Genomic DNA, 24,944 nt, shown 5'->3' with positions numbered 1-24,944 from the left:
TTTGCTGGGGGTGATTTGTGAGAGATTTACATGCTTAATACCCTCTTGCACTGGCTTGGAGCCGTTTCTCAGGCTAACCTACCTCATAGGGTTGGTGTGAGGACAAAATTAGGAAAGAGAGTTGGTAGGGAGACAACCATGTATGTTTTGCTGGGGGTGGGAGGTGTTTTGTGAGCTGGTGCAAAAAATCATTGTTTGGTCATGGTGGGGGAGGGTGGCTGCCCATACGGTGGGGGGGGGGATCCTCTGCAGCAACTCTGGCATCCTCTGCAGCAACCATAGCCAGCTCTGCAAATTGTAACAATGGCCACGGCAGAAACCGCACTTACCGTTGGTTTCCTGCCTTCCTTTAGTAACGTCTTCCTTCTTAAAGGCCCTTCCATGGTAACAACTCCCATGGAATTCCCTGATGTGCAGCTACAAGCCCCCGTTGGACTGAAACAACAAATAACAGCACATTAGTAGGAACAGGAAAAAAATGAAAAAATGATTTATAAATGTGCAAAACTTCTACAGGATTTCCTTGCTTAAGCAACCAATGCTGCTCACGACTGGGTTCTTGAATACTGGTTTTCCCGTTTATTGATACAGACTATTGACTGTGATGATTAGCATAATGGAAGAATGTTTAATTCCTATCAGTGGACTTTGCCAGATTTCCCCAATCATTAAGGCTGTTTCTGTCACTGAATTAATAATATAAGCATTTCTGCAGTATAAAGATTTCTGTTCACAACAGAGGTTCAAGGATGTTTAAAAATTCAAGATACCAACAGAGATATCATCACTGAAGAGATACAAGAGAAAATGTGTTTCAAACCATAAATTCAGCTGCAGTGATTAAGCAAACATATGTGGACAGGATTAAGCCCAATTGATTTTAGCTTCTGTTACTAAGGTAAGTTGTTATGACTTCGACAAATAATTACATTATATGAAATTGCCACTTGAATTACAGGTGCCAGTTGAATGACTAGCAGACTAGGCGAGACCCTTACTATGACACCAAGTGAAACACAAACCCTTAATCTCTACTAAATAGGATCAAGAGGATTCTATTAACAAAACCTGAAACACTAAACAAAGAGGTCCCTAGTTTAGCTTGATCTGATCACAGTGATTCACGCCTTAGTTACATCTAGACTGGCCTACTGCAATACATTCTACTTGGGGCTGCCCTTGAAGAAGGTTTGGAAGCTGCAGCTAGTGTAGAATGCTTAGGCTAGAATGCTGGTTGGGGCCAGTACTGGGATCATGTGATCTCAATACAACAGTAATTTCACTGGCCTCCGATCCACTCTTAAATCCAATTCAAAATGTTGTTATTGATCTTTAAAGCCCTTTAAAGGCTTGGGACCAGGATATCTGAAGATCTGTTTTCTCCCACTTGTTTCTGCCTGAAAAGTAAAATCCCAGGTTGAGGTCCTCTTGACTGTCCCATCAACCAAAGAAGCTTATCTGGTGAGTAAATTAGAGATGACAACCCACAATTATGGACCTCTTCCCCAGGGAGGTATGCCAGATACCCCTCACTCTCAGCCTTTAGGAGACAGCTGAATATGGTTTTAAGAACATAAGAACATAAGAACAAGCCTGCTGGATCAGACCAGAGTCCATCTAGTCCAGCACTCTGCTATTCGCAGTGGCCTTTGGGAGTTCACACGCAGGATGTGAAAGCAATGGCCTTCTGCTGCTGTTGCTTCCGAGCACCTGGTCTGCTAAAGCATTTGCAATCTCACATCGATGGGGATCAAGATTGGTAGCCAAAGATCGACTTCTCCTCCATAAATCTGTCCAAGCCCCTTTTAAAGCCATCGAGGTTAGTGGCCATCACTACCTTCTGTGGCAACATATTCAAAACACCAATCACGCGTAGCGTGAAGAAATGTTTCCTTTTATTAGTCCTAATTCTTCCCCCCAGCATTTTCAATGTATGCCCCCTAGATTGTGTAATTTCTCTCTGTCAACATTTTCTACCCCATGCATAATCTTATAGACTTCAATCATATCCCCCCCAGACGTCTCCTCTCCAAACTAAAGAGTCCCAAACGCTGCAGCCTCTCCTCATAGGGAAGGTGCTCCAGTCCCTCAATCATCCTTGTTGCCCTTCTCTGCACTTTTTCTATCTCTTCAATATCCTTTTTGAGATGTGGTGACCAGAACTGTACTCCAAGTGCGGTCGCACCACTGCTTTATGTAAGGGCATGACAATCTTTTCAATTTTATTATCAATTCCTTTCCTAATTATCCCCAGCATAGAGTTTGCTTTTTTCACAGCTGCCATGCATTGAGTTGACATTCCCATGGAACTATCAACTAAGACGCCTAAATCCCTTTCCTGGTCTGTGACTGATAGCACTGATCCCTGTAGTGTAGTAGCATTACTTTATTATAGTCAAAGACCAGAACAAAAACGTATAAATCCCTGTAGTGTGTATGTGAAGTTTGGATTCTTTGCCCCTATGTGCATCACTTTACATTTTGCTACATTGAACTGCATTTGCCATTTCTTAGTCCACTCACCTAATTTATAAAGGTCTGCTTGGAGCTCTTCGCAATCCTATGCGGTTCTCACCACCCTACATAATTTGGTATAATCTGCAAACCTGGTCACCACCCTACCCACCCCTACTTCCAGGTCATTTATGAATAGGTTAAAAAGCACTGGTCCCAAAACGGATCCTTGGGGGACACCACTCCCTACATCTCTCCATTGTGAGAACTTCCTAATTACACCCACCCTTTGCTTCCTGTTTCTCAACCAGTTTTTAATCCATAAGAGGACTTCCCCTCTTATTCATTGATTGCTGAGTTTTCTCAGTAGTCTCTGGTGAGGAATTTTGTCAAAAGTCTTTTGGAAATCCAAGTAGACAATGTCCACTGGTTCCCCCTTATCCACATCCCTGTTTACACCCCCAGAGAACTCTGGTAAGTTTGTACGGCAGTAAAAGCCAGTATTTTATTCTTGACAGCATTCAATTCATTTCTATTCTGCCTACTGACAGTTTTAAATTATTAATTTAACTTAGCGGCTTTTAGGTATTTTGTTGCTGTTAACATGTTTTATTGCTGTAAGACGCCTTGATTTTCAAGGATAAAGGGAGCTAATAAATGTTCTAAACAAACAAATAACCCTGTTTGTTTGGCCCAGCGGAGCAATTGGTTGGCTATTTTATGAAAAGTACACTGGACTTGATGGGTTTTATCCAGCAAGTTCTATTTTATGTTCTTATGCTCATCCCGTACTTCAAATATTAGCTAGCTGAGAAACACTCATTAGGGACAGATTGATCTGGATTAGATTCTGGCATAGCAGGCACTAAATAAATATTTATGACTCTATAAATCCCACTGTGAAATATCTATAGGTATATATTATGACTCAGGCCAACAGAATTTGCCAGAAAGCATCAGTTAGAAACACACGAGTTCCAAGAGAAATCTCTTTCTTTTGGTTTTATGCCACTCAGGTTGAAGCAAACAATATCACAACTGTTTCCATAGTGAAAAGAATGAGTAAATGTGTGTAGTAAGGTACAGAAGAAATAATATTGGGGTTTTTATGCCTAATAAAGGTTTACTGTACTGTAATATTGGAGTTCCTTTTTGGTTTGTCTGTCTGCAGAGTTTGTGAATTAATTTGTAAGGATTAATTCTGAATGTGGGACTGGCGTATGTACTAGACATATCTGCAAACAAAACGTATAAATCCCTGCTCCCATGTACACAGCACCAACTTTAGACCACAAAGTCAGAAAACCTGTCCCTTTTCTTTGATGAGGGACCCCATTTATCTAACAATAAACCTTTAACTGTGTAAAAACACGAGAGTGAGATTGCTTCATTTTTTTTTACAAAAATCAGCTGAATGGCAAACAGATCACTGCTATTTTTATTTGAAACATTTTCCATCATCAGAGAACAACACATCACATTATATGGAAACCATCACAAAGGAAGTATCTTTTAGAATTAAGTAGTATATTTATAAAAGACATCCACTTCTCCAAGCGATACCCTAATTAATGCAGGCAAAAATCATAAGATGTTCTTTTGGATGATTGTTCAAAAAGGAATAAAAACAGCATGAGAGAAAGGCAGGCAAAACGAGGATTGAGATGGAGAATGAACTCGACAGCAAGATCATTTTGAAGGCAGAAGCATCTTTTCACTTCCATAAGCGCAGACACATGTTCGTGTCGCCTTTGCAGGAAGCACAAAGGCTCTGCCAAAAAAGGGGGAAAAGACTAGCAACAGAATTCAGCAATTAGGAAGAGGAATAGACAAGACCTTGAGAAGATGCCCTAGAAGGAACTAATCTTTAGACTAATCTTGGACAAATTGGTTGGATTATTTGCGTATCTGCATGCATATTTCGGTTTCCTGGCAAGTTATTCTGTCACTTTGATCACTTTCTGGAATGTTATTCTCCATTCATCTTTGTGTAAGAAGGCACAGCTTGCTAATTGAGATGCTTAGATTTTAGATCCTGCCCCTCACCGCAAGAAATGGACTCGCTTGGAAATGTAATCACTTTGATCTGTATGAGTTGTAGAAGCAAACGGAATTGTGATTGGAAAAGGAGGAGTCAGCTTGAAAGGCAGCCCAATTCATTACAGAGTAAGAGAAATACTAGCTAATAGTGAATGTTAGGAAAATACATTTTAGGACTAAGGTGCATCTAAGTTCTCTTTTTCTTAGAGCCTTTGCAAGACTGCATACTCCACAGTAATAAACACAAGACCTTGTGCTGTGGGCATACATTTTAATACTATTATCCACCTGGTTTTAATAGCCCCTTGTGGAGTTGCATGTTGGAGTGTTTCCACATGGAGGGGATTGTCCATTTCTGTCTTGGACTTGGACACGGTAGAATCAGCACACTTCTTGTTTTCTCTGTGATTTCCCTTTCTCACGGGTGAGCATTCGCTACACATCTATCCCCTGGTCACTTTGTTGTCCACTGCATGGTGAGGTGACTCATAGGCGTAGCTGGGCCAAACTGCGCCCGGTGCTCAATCTATATTTTCCACCCCCCATGGTCCCCCGCGGCCCCCCCTTCCCACACTTACCTTAGTTTCTTTCCTTTTCCAAGAACTTTTCAGCCTGAAAAAAAGGCCTATTCATAGTTCAGGCTTAAAAACGGCCTGATAGGAACTATACTTCCCAGGAGACCTTGTGAGCCCCAAGGTCTCCCGAGAATTGTAGTTCCTCAGGCTGTTTTTAGCCTGTACTGTGAACTGGTCTTTTTTCAGCCTGAAAAAGTTCTAGGAAAAGGAAAGGAACTAAGGTAAGTGTGGGAAGGGGGTGGGGGTGGGGTGCCGCGGGGGGACACACGGGGATAGGGGGGAATTTTGCGCCCCCACGTGACCCAAAGCTGTGCGCCCGATGCATGGCGCACCCCCGCCCTCTGGTAGCCCTGCCTCTGCTGTGACTCTCCATTCATTAAAAAAGAAATTGGGTGCATGCATAACACTGAACAATAACGAGCTATGCCCTGAGCTTTTGCTGATGCTTCCACTTTCTGTCTCTCTAGCGAATGGCATGACTGCTTTTTCAGTTTCTTTGTAGCATCATTTCACTATCCATTTTTAGAGTCTTAAATGAACTGTGGGTAGTGATATTTCATTGTTTCTGCATATTTGGAAATGAACAGTGACTCGGATCTTGTGAATCATAAGTGGAATGATCAGACAGGTCAAAATCTTCCTCTTTCCTACAGATCCCCCCCCCAAAAAAAATTATTGAGGGTTGAAGCCTGAATATTACAATAGCTGCACTAGTGTGGTAGTTGTAGTGGGGAGGAGAAAGGGATAGAGTAGGGGGAGTACTAGAATAAAATCACATTGAGAATGACAGAGATGGGAATATATTTCTTCTGGTATAAAAAAAGAACAGAGATAAGGAAGGAAAGCTTGGATAGACCATAGTTCAAGCATTAAAAAAAGGCCCTCTCTCTGATCATTTAAATGGGGAAAATGTTCTGTGTGGGATCAACCTTAGTGTGTGTCTAATTTAAAACAGAACTAGTTAGACAGGAGGACAAGAGAGTACCCTTCAAATCAAAATATGATGGAGCCAAACAGAGTCCTTTCAGATACAATAATTTCAATTGGAGAGTTAAGCCTAAAATTCTTCTCCTTGAAATCAATCTTTACTGAGTTCTGCCCTCAATTACTTTATGTGTCTCAGTATGACAAGGAAGAATAGTCAGCATCTGTGGAAAGCATGTTTATATGTAGTTTATATGCATGCTTACATGTAAACATGGCCCATCATGCATCTGTGGTGTGGATATGAAAAGTATATCTTGATGGATGAACATTTAAACTCTTCTTGGCAACTCTTACAGCACAGAAGGAAAGTCTTTTGCACAGATGATGGGAGAAAAAAAGGAAATATGATGCTATCTGAATTAGCAAGAGGAAAACAGAAGTTGAAACTAAGAATTGACAGCACATTTTTGGGCGAGACAGACCCACCACCTAATTGTACCTGTAGACACAGCTTCGACTTCTGGGAGAATTCCGAATTGGTACCCGCCAGTTGGGCCCCAGCGTGGCATACAACCGACCCCTGTTCATAAATTTACAGATAAGTTCTTTTCTCATCATGCAGATACAGTGATAACATCCATCACAACAAAACATACAAGGTAATGTAAGACACATATTGTACTGGATGTTCTCAAAGACAGAGAGCTTATTTTTAGTGACCGTTTCACTTGCTATGAAATAACACTCATTTTCACACCTATGAGACTACAAAGCAAATCTTTGTGAGAACATGGGTAAGGATGGTGCTTTAAGTGAATGGACAATGCAGGTTTGTGAAACTGCTTCTATTTCACTGACTTCAATTCTTCCTTTTAATTTTAACATCTAATGATATTCTGAAAAATTACACTGGGAAAAAAAGCGAGCGCTTAAGAGAGTTACCCTTGCCCCAATCATCCTGCAGCACCAACCTGAAAAAAAAGTCCTCAGAAATAATTAAGGGGCTCTCAAAAGAACAGCATTTAATGTTCCAAATCCTGTATATATGACAAAAAAGTGCCAGTAATTAACTGCAGAACATGAGAAGAAAAATAAAGATTACATATATATTTGTGCAGAATGCATTTTCATCACCACTGAACAGCCACAGACAGCACTAAATCCTCTGAGATGCAGAGGCAAGATTCACTGCTAGGGTCTGGTCCAGACTGGTCCAGCAGAAGTGTAGTGTGTGGGAAAAAAAAAACAAGCAATGCATTTGAGACAACAGACTTATTTTGAGACCAGAAATACAGACAAACCCACTGCTGAACTAAAACTTTTGGTTGATGAGATGAAAACTGTCTACTTTTGCAAATGACATCCAGTTAGAGCAAGGGTGTCCAACTCTGGTTCTCCAGATGTTCATGGACTATGATTCCCATCAGCCCGTGCCAGCATGGCCAACTGGCCAAGCTGCCAGGGGCTAATGAGAATCGTAGCCCATGAACATCTGGAGGGCCAGAGTTGGACACTCCTGAATTCGAGAGAGACACAACTTTCCAATGAATTGGATATACTGAATGCAAGAATTGTGTTCTCTGGACTGACGAAATGGTTTCCACTGCCCCAGTTTTTCCTTTTGATCAAAACGGCCCAAATAACATGCAGTGAAATTCAAAGCAAGACATTGATAATCATGAATGTCTGGCTACTTCAGCTATTCAGTTAATGTGCACAAAGAAGTTTGAGAGGGTATGGCAGACTGAAAGGCAATAGAGATTCTTCAGGTACTTATTTGAACACAACTTTCCACAACTACTTTGTGAGCCAGCTACGGATGCTTTGCAAACATCCCCAAGATGGCAGCAATAAGACTGACCCTGAGAGGTAATGCAACTAAAAAAAAATCTGGCCCATGATCCTGATAGTGTAAACTTTTTTTTATCTTGCACAAAACAGATATTTCAATTACATCAAGGCCCTTGGGAATGGTAAATATCAGAACATTATTTCCAAAGACCTTAGTATTAGCATGGAGACTATTTTATTAGTTGCCTTTCGACCTTGAGAACAATGTGAATAAAACAAATTTTAAAAAATGACAAAAAATCACAAATTAAAATCTCAGAATTGTTTTGGCTGCAAACAAAAGTTCTACTTTGATCTTTGAAAAACATTTACATGCTAGTTAACCTGGGGAGAGAATGTTTTTGGCTGCACTTAAGTTGCTTAAAATCATTCTGTAATATGTTTTCGGGCACCTCACCCCTAATATGAATATTTTCTCTTGCTCACAAATCATATCTGTTAAGAACACACTTCGTTCACAGCAAACGCCTTCAATTAAAGATTAAACCTTGAGGCCACATAAATGGTATTTTCTACCCTCACTTTGACAAAGAAAGCTCTACAATAAGATACATAGGATTTATTCTATGGCCCGTTATGCACGGAGCGCTTCCTGTGACGCTTCTCGCCCCACAGAGCCTTTGCAGTGAGGACTCCACGCGTTTCCTTGTTTACATGCAAGGAGGCGTCTCATGGCCTCCTGTGCAGCTTGTCTGCTCCCACTTCCGGGTTGTTCCCCCCCATTCAAGGAAAGATTGTTGATTGATAGTTTTGGTTTTTATAGCCCTTTAAAGGTAATAATGCTGTAATGTCAATATTCCTTATTTCAATGCCAAATGTTATTGTTATTTTTTATAAGGAAAATGCCAGCTGTCCATTCCTGTGGGGAAAGGGGGGGAGATGGTCGACAGCCAGCATTTCCCTCAAAAAACAGAAACAGTAACAGTCTATATACAATATCAATATAAGGAATATTGATGCTCCATCATTTTTACACTTAAAGAGTTTTTTAAAAGCTGGCAACCAACCATCTTGCCTGTGTGCTCTGCTGGTGCTGAGTACTGCGGCTCTGTTCACCTCACCTTGGATCTTCCCTTGCTGCTGCCACCGCCTTTCTCTCCTATGGCTCCCTTTGACAGTTCTCTCTCTGTCCCTCCCTTATGCAGAAGGGAGCAAGGAGTGATGTGAGAAGCAGCAGAAACCCCGAAGTGAGGGCTAACATTGGGATTTTCCCACTCTCACTAACCACAGGGCTTCTGGGATCAGCAGTGCCGTAAGCGTAAATGTGTCTGTATAGAAATCTCTGCTGTGAAGGAGACGTTTCCTCGCTGAGCAGCAGAGCAGCAGTGTGTCATCAGCCTATGTGAAGGCAAAGTCCTCTGGAGTCTTCAGAATGGGAAGACCACGTTTAGCATGAAAAAACCTGTTACATGACATCAAGTATAACAGGCAAAAAGGGACACAAAACAAAAACTGACTCCAAAGAGTTGGATATGAATATCCAACAATATCCAAAAACTGACACCAAAGAGACACAAAACAAAAACTGACTCCTGCTAACCAATTATTCTGTGTTATCCACCATCATAGAAGGGCACATATGGAAAGACTACGAATTCTTAGTTTCGGTTTGTGATTACCATAGGGGTGATCACTGCCCCTGGGTCAGTTTTATAAAGGTCTCATTTTGAGCTCTACTGCATCAGAACATTATATATTGATTAGAAGCATATTTCTCACATTCTTCTGCAGGAAAAGTCATATTTTGTAACAAGAACAGAACTTCTTCAAAAGAAAAGTCTGCAGCATGCTGATATCACTGTTGATTCTTCCAGTTCACTGAAGACACAACTCTTTTGTGATATTCACACCAATGCCCCAAAGATTAGGGTTTATTTTGCACCTACCATAACAATTGTCTGCCAGTTGCCTGTCAAGGGAAAAATATTGCAACCCATTTGTTTTCATTGAGTTATGCACATTTCTGCCAACAGTGGATGCAACAGTTTACCACGTGTTGAATGAATGTTACATGCATCAAATGCAATAAGATGTGCATAAGATGTGCATATTATGAGCCTCTGCATAGTACACACATTTCTGCACAGTACACACATTTCAATGCTTCCTCAGGTCTGTACAAAAAAGCTTCACTTTAAAATGAAAGTTGCTACAGGAGGCAGCTGCTTCCCCATCCAAATCGGCAGTCGGAATGAATATCCAACAGAAGGAAGTGAATCCCAAAATCACCAAGGTTGGTTTGACTCTTCACACTCATAGACTGACAACTGCGTAGATCTCACACGTTAAGTCATTAAGTTCTGTCACAAAGAGTATGTTGTTTACATACTGAACGTCAAGAGACACTGTGACTTTCATCTAGGCTTAATAAGCACAACGGGTGATCATCTGATCGTGCCATTTTCCCTCAAGAACAATTATTCCGCTTAGTTCCTTTTCCTATTATTGCACTTCATATTATTACACAATTCTCTGTTTTTCTAAGTAACTGTTAATGAGACACTCCAAGGCTGATTACACAAGGCGAGGGTCCTGCGACTTCCAAGAGAATTGGTCGGGGAGTGTGGGTTTCATCAGGGCATGTATGGTGTTATTACCCACCGCCCTGTTTGCAGCGGGGCAGGCATTACCCATTAGCTGGCTTTTTGCTTGCATCCGCTGGGACAGCGATGTTTCGCGGGTTCTCTATCACGCATGGGTGCTTTAATTTTTAATATAATCTTTAAATTTTATCTTTAATCTTATCAATAGATTGATACATCAATCTATCAATAGATTTGGTATACTATCATAAAAAAGGCAAAGTATTGAATATGGCAACTGTACACTTTGCCCAAACACTGATCGTCTTTTATGGCAGGAAGTAAGAGTGGAGTAACGGCAGTGTGCAAACTGCAGAACTGCAAATGTGAAATGCCATTTGCTAATCTCCCCAGGTACACGATCGTCCATCTCCCCACGTGTTGTAAACCTAAGTGTCAAGATGGACAGGCTTTTCCCAGTGTGGTCTATAATAACTGATTGCTTGTGTACAAAACTACGAGGCTGGAGATGTGGCAGTTTGTTGATCAAATGCAGGCGGAAATCAGGTGCTTGGACTGTTCAGACTAGTCATTATTTTTACATTTTCTAAATGTTAGTATCGATTTATCGTTCTATCAATATGGTCATTTAAATTTGTTTTAAAAATCTAAAGACATGCAGGAGTGGGGAGCCCATGGGCAATAGAAATGATACAGCAAGACAAGAAGCGGGAAGTAGTTGGCAACAGGGAGGAGGGTGAGGCGGAAGTGTGCAAAGCAGCATGAGGGAGTGGGGAGGTAAGACTAGGTGGGCTGGCTGCAGGTGAAGGGAAGAGGTCCAGGGTAAAGCTGTGCCTGCTGGAAAATCTGTCCTGTCTGGCAGCAAAACAAAATTAAAATTGTGCTATAATGTCCTTGCCCTGGAGAGAATGGAAAGTGAAAGCAGGGCTAGAGGAAATACGTCCATACAAGAAATCTTGCCATGGCAGACATTCGCCTCCACCACACAGCAAACACCTTGTGCATAATTGGCCCAAGAAATGTTTTCTCTCGGCAGTGGCAAAGAATAAACTGAAGAATGAGGCAGTGTGAAAATGGGAAGGACCACTGCAAGGATGCGGCAGAGTGCCTCATGCTTCGACAAGCTCCAGAATGTTCTGAGGCAAGCCTGAACATGTGCAGTTCTCCATGTGAGAGTGCCCAGACACCAGAAAAATGAAGTAAAGTTCTGGAGAAGTACCTCCTCAAGGCCACGAAGTGATTTGTTTCCTCTAGTCTAATGTTATCAGTGGACAACATTTCACCTGAGATCATCATATACTCGGCAGAGTGAGAAACAAGTATTCGGTTTAATTGCTTATGGAAACATGTCTGAACTGGTTTTGTTCAAAAAAGAACACCAAAGTGTACTGATTTTTCTGTTTATTTTACAGCGCAAAGACAAGATGAGGCTTGGGGGGATGTCGTTCTGCACCTCAATAGAACCTGGGAGGTCCCTCAGAATGGATTCCAGCGTGAGAATGAGTCTAGAAAGTCAGACAGCGTGGCCCAAATGGAGCATGTTTGGAGCCTAAATTCTTCTGTGGCTTTTACATGGGTGTTATAGGCAAACAAACTGAATGTGCAAATTCTGGATTATTGACAGAAACCCGCTAAGAAAATTCATAATTTAAAGTCTAAATACATTACTGAACATCTGTGAATTCAGTTTCAACAGCAAAGAATGTAGAGAAAAATACAGAAATTCACACTGAATATTTGAGGCACAAAAGTGCCCCCGACTTCACTTTTAAACCTCATAATGGTAGCTTTTTAGGCATTTCTCTCTCTCCTTTTTCTGTGTGACCTGATCAAATGACTGCAACCAACAGCAACATTGTGGAGCCATTTGTGCAACCGAAGCAAACTCATCAAAGGCTCCCGCGACATTGTGAAATGTAGATTCCGTCTACAAATGCCATCAACTCATCGGTAAAGGTAATGCTCACCTCTCAAGCCCCGAAGAAGGCTCCTCACTAAATTCGGAGCTTTCGCTGCTTCCTATAAAACAAAAAGGACACAAAGACAGCACCACGTCAAAAATAAACTACGTATGGAACAAATCCAAGCCCTTTGCAAAACATTCCAGAATAAACCAGATATGAGACGCCAGAGTGAAAATTAGTATGAGAGATAGTTCTGTGCTTCTTCTCGAGGTGCGAGTTGCCCTGACCAATGCGGTACCGCAGTGGGCTTGTTTAGTACGTTACAACTAGCATTGATTCAGTGTTGTGCAAACAGAACCACACCAGCCCAAGACAAATGACAGACGACAAAGGGATGACTGTTTTTCATTTAATTAAGGACACAGGTAACGCGAAGCAAGTGACATTTGGGTGACGTGACAAATCAGCCAGCGGCTTTGTTTTTATCCAAGGTCCTCTCATGACAGGATCAGGACTTTCCAGAACCAATCATTTCCCACTCAACATTATCCAAGCTGCACATTTAAAGCTGTAAATGTCATAACTGAACACGTTTCCTTCCCAACAAACTGGGTGGTGTGGATTTCCCTTTGTTCAGGTGCTAAGTTAAAGAAGCACCCACTACGGCAACAGATGACATCCAACTCCTGGAAGGGCTATTACTGTCCAGCTTGGTTTCCCTTGCCAGGAAATTGCTTAGCGTGATCATGATCTGGGATGGCTGCTCTCAAGTCATTTGTGAAGATGGCCCTGTCCACACTGAGGTGAGTAGCCACTGTGCATCATGCATCTGATGAAGTAGGTTCTTGCATACAAAAACTCATGCCACAGCAAGTGAGTGACTAAATCGGTTAAGTATTTCTTTTTAGCTGCCACAGATTACCCAAACTACTTCAAGGGTTCATGCTTTTCTCTTGCATGATGTTTACTAGTACATTTTACTCAAAACAGTTCCTTTCAGCAGGTCTTTTCTGCAGCCAAAGTTTAAAAACTTCATGCCAGATTCTACAGAAGACATTTCCCATTCCTGCAGAGATCATTTCCAAACGTGGGTTAGGATTTGTTACTGTTTAAAATGGTGCAATTCATACAAAGACAACTTTCCAGCTTACTTGAATTGTCACTTGCATTTCTCCTTTTTTTATATGTATATTAGCTTTCGCTCAACTCACAAGAGAAGAAAATTCATAATGACTGAACATGTCCCTTGTCAGCGTTACCACATGATCAGGTAAGCAAGGGGCTAGTTGTCTATAGGTGCGTGTGACTGAAGTGAACTACAAATAAAGTGCACTGGGCAACATTTCTGGGCACATGAAAAGCAACTACTTAACTACTTTCGTGACCAATTTTCTTTGCCTTGAAAATAAAACAGTCTTTTCCAGCCACTACATTTCTAGGTGTCTCTCAGAGCTTCAAAGCATGAGGGACAGACAAACAGTGAATCCAGCACGACTCTTGTATCCGAACCACTGAATACTTACCTATAGAAATACCATTGGTGAAAACAGAACTTAATGTGTGGTTTCTGACAGGACTGCGGGATTCTAGCACACTGTCATCCAGCAGGTGGCGTGGCTTCTCTGTTGGGAACGTTGCACTTTTACTTTCAACTACACTTAACTGACACATCATACTGGAAAATTGGAAAAGAAAAAAAAAGGCAAGGTTCTTATGTAATCTGATAACATCCATTCAACTCCTGCCTTGTCCACACATCTCTCCTCACTGTACGATGATCAGACACGTCACCAAGTCCTTAAGGGCTAAAAGGGTTCCTCACACGCTCCTTCTCTCAGAGATAGGCTGCCGGCTGGTCTATACAAGAACTGGATTCAAAGCAGCCCGTAAACATTAAGCCGCGATGGTTTTTAAATAGGAATCTCTGCACTGCATTTCCACCCTGTTCCTCTGATGCTTGGTAACGTCCCAGTTTACAAGGCTCAATAATTGAACACATGAAGCTGACGCATACCAAAACAAACCCTTGGTCCATCAAGGGCAGTATCCGCACAGGTGTCAAACTCGCGGCCCTTCAGATGTTCATGAACTACAATTCCCATCATCCCCTGCCAGTATAGCCAATGCTCCTGTTGGGAGGGACTGAGGGGAATTTATTATTATTATTATTATTATTATTATTATTATTATTATTATTATTATTATTATTATTATTATTAAAATTTATAGGCCGCCTCATCCCCAAAGGGCTCGAGGTGGCCCACAGTATAACTGTTTCCAATAACAGCACATAAAATACATAACTAAAACTTAACCCCATTAAAACAAATTTCCAACAGCAGCAGTTACTTAAAATTTAAATAGCAAAGTACAAGACATGAATTGTAGTTACTGAACATCTGGAGGGCCGCGAGTTTGACACCCCTCAAACTGGCAGTGGTTTTCCAGGGTCTCGGGCAGAGATCTTTCACATCGTCCGGTATGTCCAAATTCTGAATTCAGATGCAGGTGAATTCAATAAGACGATGCTGGGAACTAACATGACCTTTGTCCACCATAATCCAACAACTTCTCCTACTCAGCAGCCTGTGGGAACTTTGCCTGAAAACCTGACACTGATATTGCACTGAGCCTTTCTTTGTATCCAAAGAGACCTGAGCACATCTCAGCTAGGCAGAGTCATGATTTGCTTGGCCTGAAAAGGGCACTAAACCCACGGATTCTGTTTTTTTGTCATTTCTGCTCCACAGAGGATGGGGGTGAGAGTGGCACCAGGGCATAAAATGGCCAAGTAACACCCAGAAGAGAAGTCGAAAAGGGTCTGAGGCAGGAGTCTGCAACCTGCAGCTCTCCAGATGTTCATAGACTACAAATCCCATCAGCCCCTGCCTAGCATGGCCAATTGGCCATGCTGGCAGGGGCTGATGGGATTTGTAGTCCATGAACATCTGGAGAGCCGCAGGTTGCAGACCCCTGGACTCTGAGGCATTTAACTAGGAATGAGAGTAGCTCCTGGGATGTTGGGAATGGGGACAGGTACCACTGAGAAAGATATTCCTGATTTTTTTAAAATTGCTAGATCAAATCTGACAGCACAGCCCTATGCAGAGTGACTCCAGTCGAAGCCCATTGAAATGAATGGGCTTAGACTGCAGTAACTCTCCTTGGGACTGCACTGCTGGTGGTGCCTGAATAAACTGTTAAGACTTTACGAGGACTAGAACACCCACTTGTTTCCCAGGCTGTGACTCTTCCTGTGTCGTGGTACAGGAGGAGTTGGCAGGCTGGCTGCCACCGAGGCATCAGGACAGGTTGGTCTCCTGCTGAACCTCACAGCTGCTGACACCTCTGACGGACCTACAAAATAGATACCAATTAATGCTAAACTGGAGTCGAGGAAAGACATTGCTAGCGGTCGGGGTTCTGGAAGGGTTGGACAATCTTGCAGAGAGACAGTTGGAAAGTATATGGGGAGGAGGAAGGAAGGAAAGCAGCATCTACTTAAGGAGTGTGGCTGATCTCAAATGACAATTCCCAAGTACCGCTTCCTGCCTACTGGTATTACGCCATCCCTTCCTATTAAGAACCTACCCAATTAAATCAATATAGCAATTGGCTTCAAATGGCATCGTTTTGATGACAGAATGACAAAAGTGCCACAAAATATATATCCTTGGCTACTCTGTGACTGTGACTTGCCAATGGAATAATATGTGCAGCCAAAAAATATTTTGGATTCTATTGTGAATGTCTAACAACACATATTTTCCGAGTTTGGTTTGCAACCTTATTTGCCTGTAAACAGTTTGTAAGCATTGACTCATAGCCTGAGTATGTAAGGGAAACGTGAGGATGTTTCATGCACACCAGAGCCAGACAGATGTCTTATTTTTCAATTAAATCTGCAAACTCTGGAGCTTTGAGAAAAGTCCTGTTGCCAGTGTGTTACACATTTTTAGCCAGCACTTAGATAATACAGATGGGGTAGAGCTAGTAGGTTCTTCAATGGTCTTTTCAGAGTAGAAGAGACTAATCTGATTCATTGGCCAACTATGCTCAACATGTTTGCTGAGTTGTGGAAGCAAATGTCCGTCGCAGCAAGATTTCTTGTATAGATGTATTTTTTTCAAGCCCCCTTTCACTTTTCATTCTCTTCGTGGCAGCTGAGACCACTTCTAGCATGGCTTTAATTTTGCTTCACTACCAGTGTGGGCAGATTTGCCAGTGAGCACAGCTTTACCCTAGATTTGTTTCCTCTGCCCATGGCCAGCCTTTCCACTCCCTCCCACTGCCATCTCTGCCTTCCCCTTGCACCCCCTCCTTCCATGTCACTGGCTCCTTCAAGTGAAAGAAAAAAAACTCATTCACCTTATGTATTGATATATGATATCTTGACATAATAATAACAGGGAATGCATGGAAATAACAAGCCTCTCTGTCCTCTGGCAGCAGCAGTAACAGCAAGGAGGGGGAGGAGCTTTAGCAGCATGTGGGATTGCTTTGCTCTTTTATGAGTGGGTTAACCAGTAATATTGCTAAAAATGCAGTTTAAAGACAAAGTCAGCAATCTTGACAACTGAGTATAAAAAGATATGTGCCTTTAAGAATAAGAACAAGTGCCTTTAAGAATAAGTTGATGGGCAGAGTTAAGAGAACCAGGCCTGAAGAGTTCTCTGCAGAAAAAAACTGCATGCCCAGGAGGGAGTGCCTCCTCGCGTGTAGACAGAAAAATTCGAGGAGAGCCCACTGCAATCCCACTGTGCAGAGAAGAGTCCCAAGGTATGCATCCCACGCAGAAGAGGCCTCTGTGTGTAAACAAGATTGTCTCTGCTGAGGTAACATCTTAAGAGTACTGACCAAGAGGGAAGATTTTAACTTCACATTTAACTTCACACATTTTCACACTTTAAAGACTGTCTACTTCTCTCTTTAATGTTAAGCTGTGACTGACTGCAGCTTCTTAGAACCTGTGCACACAGTGGAACAGGCAGATTTGATATCAATACATGAGACATTTTAAATCCTTGTAGTGTGCAAAAGTGCTTTGGGTGTAGGAAATGTTTCATGTCTGAAGCAGCCCCATGTCTTAACAATGCTCCTCTGCTTTAGAGATGGTTAGGTCATCGGATCACAGACTTGGAACTTCAGCCTGAAATTAATATTGCTCAACATTTAGCCAGAGAAGTCATCTCAGCAGGCATAAGCGGATTTGTGTTTCATAGCTTCTGAGCTGAAGAGCTGAGTAAAATGGCATTTGACCACAGAGAGTAAAAGGCACCAAATAAATTATCTACCCATCACAGCTGTTTTAGACCAGATCTGGGGCAAATATTCTACATCCAGCCTTTACAACATGAAGCTGCTTTATTACACTGAATCAGACCATCAGTCTACCAAGGTCAGTATTATATAGTCACACTGGCAGTGACTCTCCAGCTCTCAGGCTGGGGTCTTTCACATCATCTATTGCAGTGGTGGCGAACCTATGGCATGGGTGCCAGAGGTGGCACTCAGAGCCCTCTCTGTGGGCATGCGCAAACAGAACCCCCCCCCCCCAACACATCTACGCTGGCCTGGATCACGGGGCTCGATTATTAGCATTAAACCTAAGACCTAGTTTTGCGGAAGCAGTGTAGGTAACCCTGTTAAGTGCTGTTAAGCCCCACTGATTTTCATGCGAAGAACTAAAGCGCGATCCTTTACCTGGAAGTAAGCTTGGTTGCTGGCAATGGGGCTTGCTTCTGAGTAAACCCTCCTAGGGTCGTGATTCACCCGTTGGAAGAGTTGCACGGTTGCTTCAAAGCAAAACCACTGACTACCACCAAGTTTACTCCCGAGTAATGCACACCTCGGAGCCAACTGTTTTTTCTAAACTAAAACCTCAGTATTCAAGTTAAATTGCCATGTTGGCACTTTGCGATGAATAAGTGGGTTTTGGGTTGAAATTTGGGCACTCTGTCTCGAAAAGGTTTGCCATCACTGATCTATTGCCTTGTCCTTTTAACTGAACACACCAGGGCAGTGGCATAGCAACAATGGGACGGGGGGGGGGCATTACTCCCTGGGCGCATGCTGCGGTCAGGGTGTGGCGGGGGTGTTCCAGAGTGGGGTGGCGCTGTGGCAGGGGTGCAGGACGCACACGCGCCCCGGGCGCAGTTTCCCCTTGCTCCGCTCCTGGCCAGGGACTGAACTTGGGTCCTTCTGCAAACAAAGCAGATGCCCCTCCACTGGGCCAGAACCCCTCCCCATTAGTCTGAAGCTATACAAATGTGGAATGAAAATATCGCTTTTTCATGGAACATATCTTTCATTTTCATTTCTCCAAGTCCTGCACTCAAACTCAAATGTTAGCTATGCCACTGATGACTACACATTTGAACAGCTGCTCTTTTTCACCACTACATAAATTCAACAAATCTTCATATCTGTACACCCCCTTTGGTCTTGACTGATATGGAATGTAAACAGAAGAATGACAGAGAGACATTCTGGAAGGAAAGATGCCAAACTTGCTTTTGGACCTGGAGGAGAGAAGAATTATTTTGGGACATCTCTCATGTGACAGCCACTGGTAAACAAGACTGAGCAAAGGATGTTAACTTGCAGGCTCTCTCTTTCACTCACACATCAATGCATGTGATGAAGGAGCTTCTTGAATATCTACCCTGCCATATCAACAAGGGCTTGAGTCAATTAGCCTTTGAACAGTGAGCCATTTTGGCACTACACAGCTTCTACGAAGGTCTTTTATTTAAAGGTCAAATACCTTGCCAATAAAATGCAGCTTTGCTCATTTCTTGATCGGGGGTGTAACCAGAACCACACTTTGGAAGATGTGGCAAGAGAAATGCTGTCTTGAACATGTTTCTGCAAAAGTCTGACTACAAAGGGCTTCTCAAAGAACCTCAGCCCCTGCCCCCACTCCCCCCCCCCCCGACGAATCAACCATAAGCAAACCAAGGCAGTTGTGCAATTTAAACCTTACGAGAAAGACAAATTCACAGTTGCGAAATACAACAAATGTTGATTTTTTACAGTGATAGCTTGCCAGTCAAAAGAGTTTCCACAATGCCCTAAAAGCTTCAAATAGGCTCCAATATTATCATCTGATTATCTGAACTTAGAGTGTGGTGGTATGTCTTGAAAAGGAAACAATAACTTCTTTAATCTCTCTTATGACATAAAAAATGGAATCCATACTTTAGCAGCACTGTGCTAGGATGCATGAGGCTACTGAGTCAAGAAGGGAGATTTCATCTAAGGAGGAGGGGAAAGACAAAGTGAAGGATGTACCATGTAAACACAAGGTTTTGTCTGTAGGACCACCTTTCACCACCATCATATCATTCATACTTCAACAAAAGAGAGTGTTCTTTTCCCACAAACCTGGGTAATAACAGAACACAAACCTGATTTTGATTTGCTACATAAGACTGATGCCAGATGGCTCAAAGGAGTATAGTGTCTCCTTGGAAGCCCAAGAGGGATATGAACTGGAGGCGGGGGGAGGGTAATGAAAGAGATCACAAGATACTATTAAGATCTGAATCACTATCACTAATCCGTCCGAACCTCCTCCAGGATCAGTCCCCAAGCAGTTATGTTGCTATCGTGTTTCCTTGAAAATAAGACAGGGTCTTAGATTAATTTTTGCTGCAAAAGATGCATTGGGGCTTATTTTCAGGGAATGTCTTATTTTTTGTGCCCCATGGGCATAGCACCCAGGGGACGGGGGTGTTCCAGGGCGTGGCGGGGCACAGGGTGGGGGTTGTGCTGGCGGAATCTGTAACCAGGGCTTATATTTAGAGTAGGGCTTATATTTTAAGAATCCTCCAAAAATACTGAAAAACCATGCTAGGGCTTATTTTCGGGATAGGTCTTATTTTTTGGGAAACACAGTAGTTCTCTTGAAAAATAACAAGTTCTCTTTGGCATTGTTAGTCCATCGCTATAAAGGAACATTTCAAGAAATATGCTCAAAGCTAAACTACATGCAGCAGATTCTGGGCAACCCTGCAACAGTATAAAAAAATCAAAGCAAACCCAAAGTGAACAGAAAAGAAATGAAAGACCATTATCGGCTATGGCAGAAGTGAGACCCTGAGGAATGCCTCGTGTATTGTGACCTGCTAATCCTGACACCAATATGAAAGGACAAATTGCTGAAAGCAACACTAAGACCACGGAGCTGTCTTGAGGCCAGAATTCTGCTAACATCCAAACCCAAAACATTTATGCAGACACCTCTGACTGCAAAGTTAGCAGGGCATCATACATTTTGGCAGAGCATGCCGAATCTTGATCTTGGGGCAGCAGGGTGGGGGGAATGGATACCTGAATGCATAATCACAGACAAACTTAGCCCACAATTACAGGTTAGATGGTTAAGAATAGGTATGTTACTTCTTCTCCACATTGTTATTGTGTTAGCACCTCTCCAAAGCAAATGCAATCTCAACCACAGAAATGAGGCTCGTGATCCCTGAATTAACTTCCTTTCGTATTTTGGTGTAGATCGGTTGATTGTTAAATCCATGGAAACACAGCATTGGCCCACAACAAACGCAAACAATTCTGCCAAAGTCTGTGTTTAAAGAGGCTGTATCGTTTGTTGTTTCACTCATCGTCCTATTCGTTTTCTTGAAAATCAAAATTGTTTTTGTGGTCCCTCTGAGAACCTTGTTCGAGACTGAACAGAAACTGTTGCTCAACCACAGCTAGAGGCTTTCAGTTGAGAAACAGAATTTAAGGTATTGTGTAATTCATGTTCATCATTTCAACTACTCATTAATGCAGGGCAAATATCTTTAGCCTTTCTTTTTAACTAAAGTTTCAGTCTTTAAATGCATCTGAAATGAGGTCATTTTGGCTTCAAGTTCCCACAAAATGACATCATCAGCTACCAAATACTTCTACTGTGTAGTAGTCCCACCCCATTAAGTCTGACTGAATGCAATTGCTATGAACTTCTACTACAGTTCTTACACCTCCCACTGAAACAAACGGCATCAAGTAAAATATTACTGTCATTTGCCACCAAGTCAGCCAAACCCAGCTTTCATTATTTCTCAGCTATACCGTCAAGTTGAAGAATATATATATATATATATATATATATATATAAGAATGTTATTGCAAGCTGTTTGTATTGGAGAACCTGAGAGCAGGACAGCAGAAACTGACATGTGCTGTTTAGAAAGTTGTGGCAGGAACATTTGGAAAAGTTGACGACGTAGATTTAATATCCCAAAGGATCTCACTGTTTTTTCCTTTGCATAATTTTTCCATGAATAATCATTCAAGTGCTATAAACGAATGGCAACTTATGCAACCCTTTATTAAAACACAAAAGCCTCCATAAGAACATAAGAACTAGCCTGCTGGATCAGACCAGAGTCCATCTAGTCCAGCACTCTGCTACTCGCAGTGGCCCACCAGGTGCCTTTGGGAGCTCACGTGCAGGATGTGAAAGCAATGGCCTTCTGCTGCTGCTGCTCCTGAGCACCAGGTCTGCTAAGGCATTTGCAATCTGAGATCAAGGAGGATCAAGATTGGTAACCATAGATCAACTTTCCTCCATAAATCCGTCCAAGCCCTTTTTAAAGCTATCCAGGTTAGTGGCCATCACCACCTCCTGTGGCAGCATATTCCAAACACCAATCACACCAGAGGGAAAGGTTTCAGTTCCCTGATTTTTGTCTTAATCAAACAAGAACAGGAGCTAACAAATGATACTAATAAAATGATTGAAAGGGCAACTTCAAATCATACAGCAGAGACTGGTTAGAACACATATCGAAAGGTTTTTGGGACTGGTTCATTCAACAGTACTTTCGCTCCTTGCAAACGACATTGGGTAAATTTATGTAATCTGTGTGAAATCTAGATAGATACTTATCTGCTGACTGAATGGCGAATGTTACACCAATTGTGATAGAAAGTGCTGTTGAGATACAGTGACTTATAATGACACACCCCCCCCCAGGGTTTTCAAGGCAAGAGGTGAACAGAGTTGGTTTATTATTGCCTGGCTCTGTACAGCAATCTTGACTTTCTTTGGTGGTCTCCCATCTGAGTTTTAACCAGGGCTGACCCTACTTATCTCCTGAGATCTGACCATCCAGGTCAGGGCATAACTCAACCACAAGCTGCAGAGCTAATGATTAAAAAACACAAGGAGGAATCTGTGAAAAAGAAGAAAACTTTAAGTATGTTGTAAAAAGTGTTAAACTTTTATACCTGGCAACTCCAAATGAACAGTTTGTGTGCTAAAATATTTTGTTAATTTCTTTCTATAGCCTGTTATGATGTACAGCAGGAAGAAGGCCTGCAAATTACTTTTGTTAGCTTCCACAGAGCAACCTGCAGGGATCTGGAAGAAAACAAATGATGTAATAAAGGAAACCCAAAAGGTGTTGTTGTGGTTTTTTTTTTTAATACCGCAAGCAGACAGCTCTTCTTAAATTGTAGTCTGGCCTCAAAATGTCACGTTAATTTGGTTTAATACATGCGTCTTTGACACAATTGCCCTGGAATAATAATGGCAGACTTCTTGAACTGGGAGGCCCTAAAGGCAGTAAATCAATTGCTCCTACGTTTCCTTGCACTTAGGTTGGAGGGGTCTTGTTTTGCTCCATGGTTACCAGCAGAATTGTGGGAGCTAAAGCACCTGGAATGATCAGAATGGCAGCAAAGGAAAATTCAGGTTGAGTCCAACTAACTGGTGTCTGAGACTGTAAAGGACTGGATAAAGTACAATAAACAGAAACTGGCAAGACAGAAGGTCTATAGTTAGGGAGTTAGGCTGGTGTAAGGTGATCCCCCCCCCCCCAAAAAAAAAAATGTTACAGAGCTGACCTCTATTATCCCCAGTTCAATTGCATCCCTGCTTTCTGGCAGAAAAAGAGAACTGCTTCACTAAGCAAAGGAATCTGGAGGGTTACCGCTGGTCTGGACTGCTACCACCACTGTAAAGAACAAGTACCAATGGGGCCTAGAAGTGTCTCATATTCCCTGACTATGGAATCAGGGCTTGTTATTGCTCCATGGTCTGTTACAGTTTCTGCCCTGAAATCACTTCCTGCATATCTTCAGAAGTTCAAAAAGAACGATTCTTCCCAAATCCTTAATTTCAAACAAAACATGTTCAGCTTCTAAAAAGCCCGATGTTGGCATCAAGAACCCAAACTATTTGCTTATTCATTTCCCCAAAGAGATAACTCGTCATTAACACGGAGAACACATTTCTTTCCCAGTGTCAATGTCCTTCATGGCTTTGTTCCCACAGGAAAATTTATTTTGCCCAGAGAGCAAATGACAAAAAGAAGAACAAGCGAGCACAAGCTGTTCTTATGCCTCTCTGTCGCCTCAATGTCTTTAAACACATTTTCTTAAAACAGCTTATACCAGGGTCCTTTTCTTACATTCTTATGCCAAACACCAGGACAGGGATATCAAACCTGTTGCTTGAGGGCTGGATCCAGACCCTTGAGTGGACTTATTAGGGTTGCTTCAGCTGGCATGTATACCTAACAAGTCCTCCCAAGGGGTTATGATTTGGGTTGGTGAGCCGGTTACCGAGGTAGCTGCCCCCCCCCCCCCAGTGCTGATCTGGGCTGGTGAGTCTGCTGGGGGCTCACCAGCCGAGGCAGCCACCCCTTCCTCAGACTCAGCCCGACCAAGTTACATTTATGGAATTTGTGGCCCTTTTAACAAATGAGTTCAGCACCCCTGCATCAGAGGGTAACTCACTGCCTATAGAATGGTATATTTATCAGGTAACTACCAAACAATATTACAGTAATGCTTTGTGTCTCATGTATTTATCAGAAAAACTGAGAAGCAAAATTATATGCATCATCTATGTTACACAGACAGCTAAGTCCATGTATTTTGTCATGAGACGTAATTGAGCTTTAGAAGTCATAGTGGTTATGTATACCTTCCCCCATTACCTGGTCTGTGCTATATGAGAACCAGTAGACATCAGGCTGCTGAGGGCTGAGAGTCTGCCCACAAAGTGCACAGATGAATCCTCTTGACACTGATAAAATGTGTGCTCTAATAAGTGCCTCTCATATTGCCTAGTTACTGGTGCTGCCACGGTCATTGCCAGCAGAACACGGAACAAGGGAAGAGTGAAGAAACTCCCTCCTATATGCATGCAGAAGCCACAACACAGAAGGAAAGTGGAAAGACACACCTTGAATTATCCACCTACTGCCACACCTGTCAATCTGAAAAGCTCTGCTCAGAATTACTTAGTGTTGAAACAGTTGAGACATCGGGGATCTTGTCTGCATTTACTGTGCAGTGTACGCATTTATAATCCCATTAAATAAGATAAATGCTTAGGACTAAGAATTTTGAGTTATCCTCTAAAAGGCAGAAACTTGAAAAAAATATTTTTGTAATGGAGAGAAAGAACTTCAACCAAAAATGCAAAGAACATAAATAAGGAATGTACTCTTTTCCCACTCCTCATATCTAAATAATTTCATGCTGGCAAAGGGTTCTGCACAATTACCTTTGCAGACTCAGTGCTCCTATTGTTGCTCACAAATAAGCACAGCATAGACAGGGACCGGCCGCTGATTGGTGTACTCGCTCTTTCTGTTCTCCTTTACATCTTGGGTCCCTTTAACATCATT

The 24,944-nt window shown here is 42.2% G+C and overlaps 1 protein-coding gene across 5 annotated transcripts in view; it reads right to left on the bottom strand.

Moving 5' to 3' along the window:
* Positions 1-24,944, bottom strand: part of RALGPS1 (Ral GEF with PH domain and SH3 binding motif 1) — a 240,760-nt gene that overhangs the window by 12,392 nt on the left and 203,424 nt on the right. For 2 of the 5 annotated variants that reach the window (XM_048513563.1, XM_048513564.1), the window contains exons 13-17: positions 15,525-15,651; positions 13,818-13,969; positions 12,358-12,409; positions 6,496-6,576; positions 330-435 (exon numbers count right to left, since the gene is read on the bottom strand). In XM_048513563.1, coding sequence (XP_048369520.1) covers positions 330-435; positions 6,496-6,576; positions 12,358-12,409; positions 13,818-13,969; positions 15,525-15,651 — 518 coding nt within the window. The remainder of the gene's footprint in view (positions 1-329; positions 436-6,495; positions 6,577-12,357; positions 12,410-13,817; positions 13,970-15,524; positions 15,652-24,944) is intronic. The other 3 variants (XM_048513565.1, XM_048513566.1, XM_048513567.1) reach the window with 3 other exon arrangements.

The sequence above is a fragment of the Sphaerodactylus townsendi genome, linkage group LG12, assembly GCF_021028975.2.
Source record: "Sphaerodactylus townsendi isolate TG3544 linkage group LG12, MPM_Stown_v2.3, whole genome shotgun sequence".
NCBI classification, from domain to species: Eukaryota; Metazoa; Chordata; class Lepidosauria; order Squamata; family Sphaerodactylidae; genus Sphaerodactylus; species Sphaerodactylus townsendi.
The sequence above is the reverse complement of the archived record's forward strand: the minus strand, read 5'-3'. Positions and strand labels throughout refer to the sequence as shown.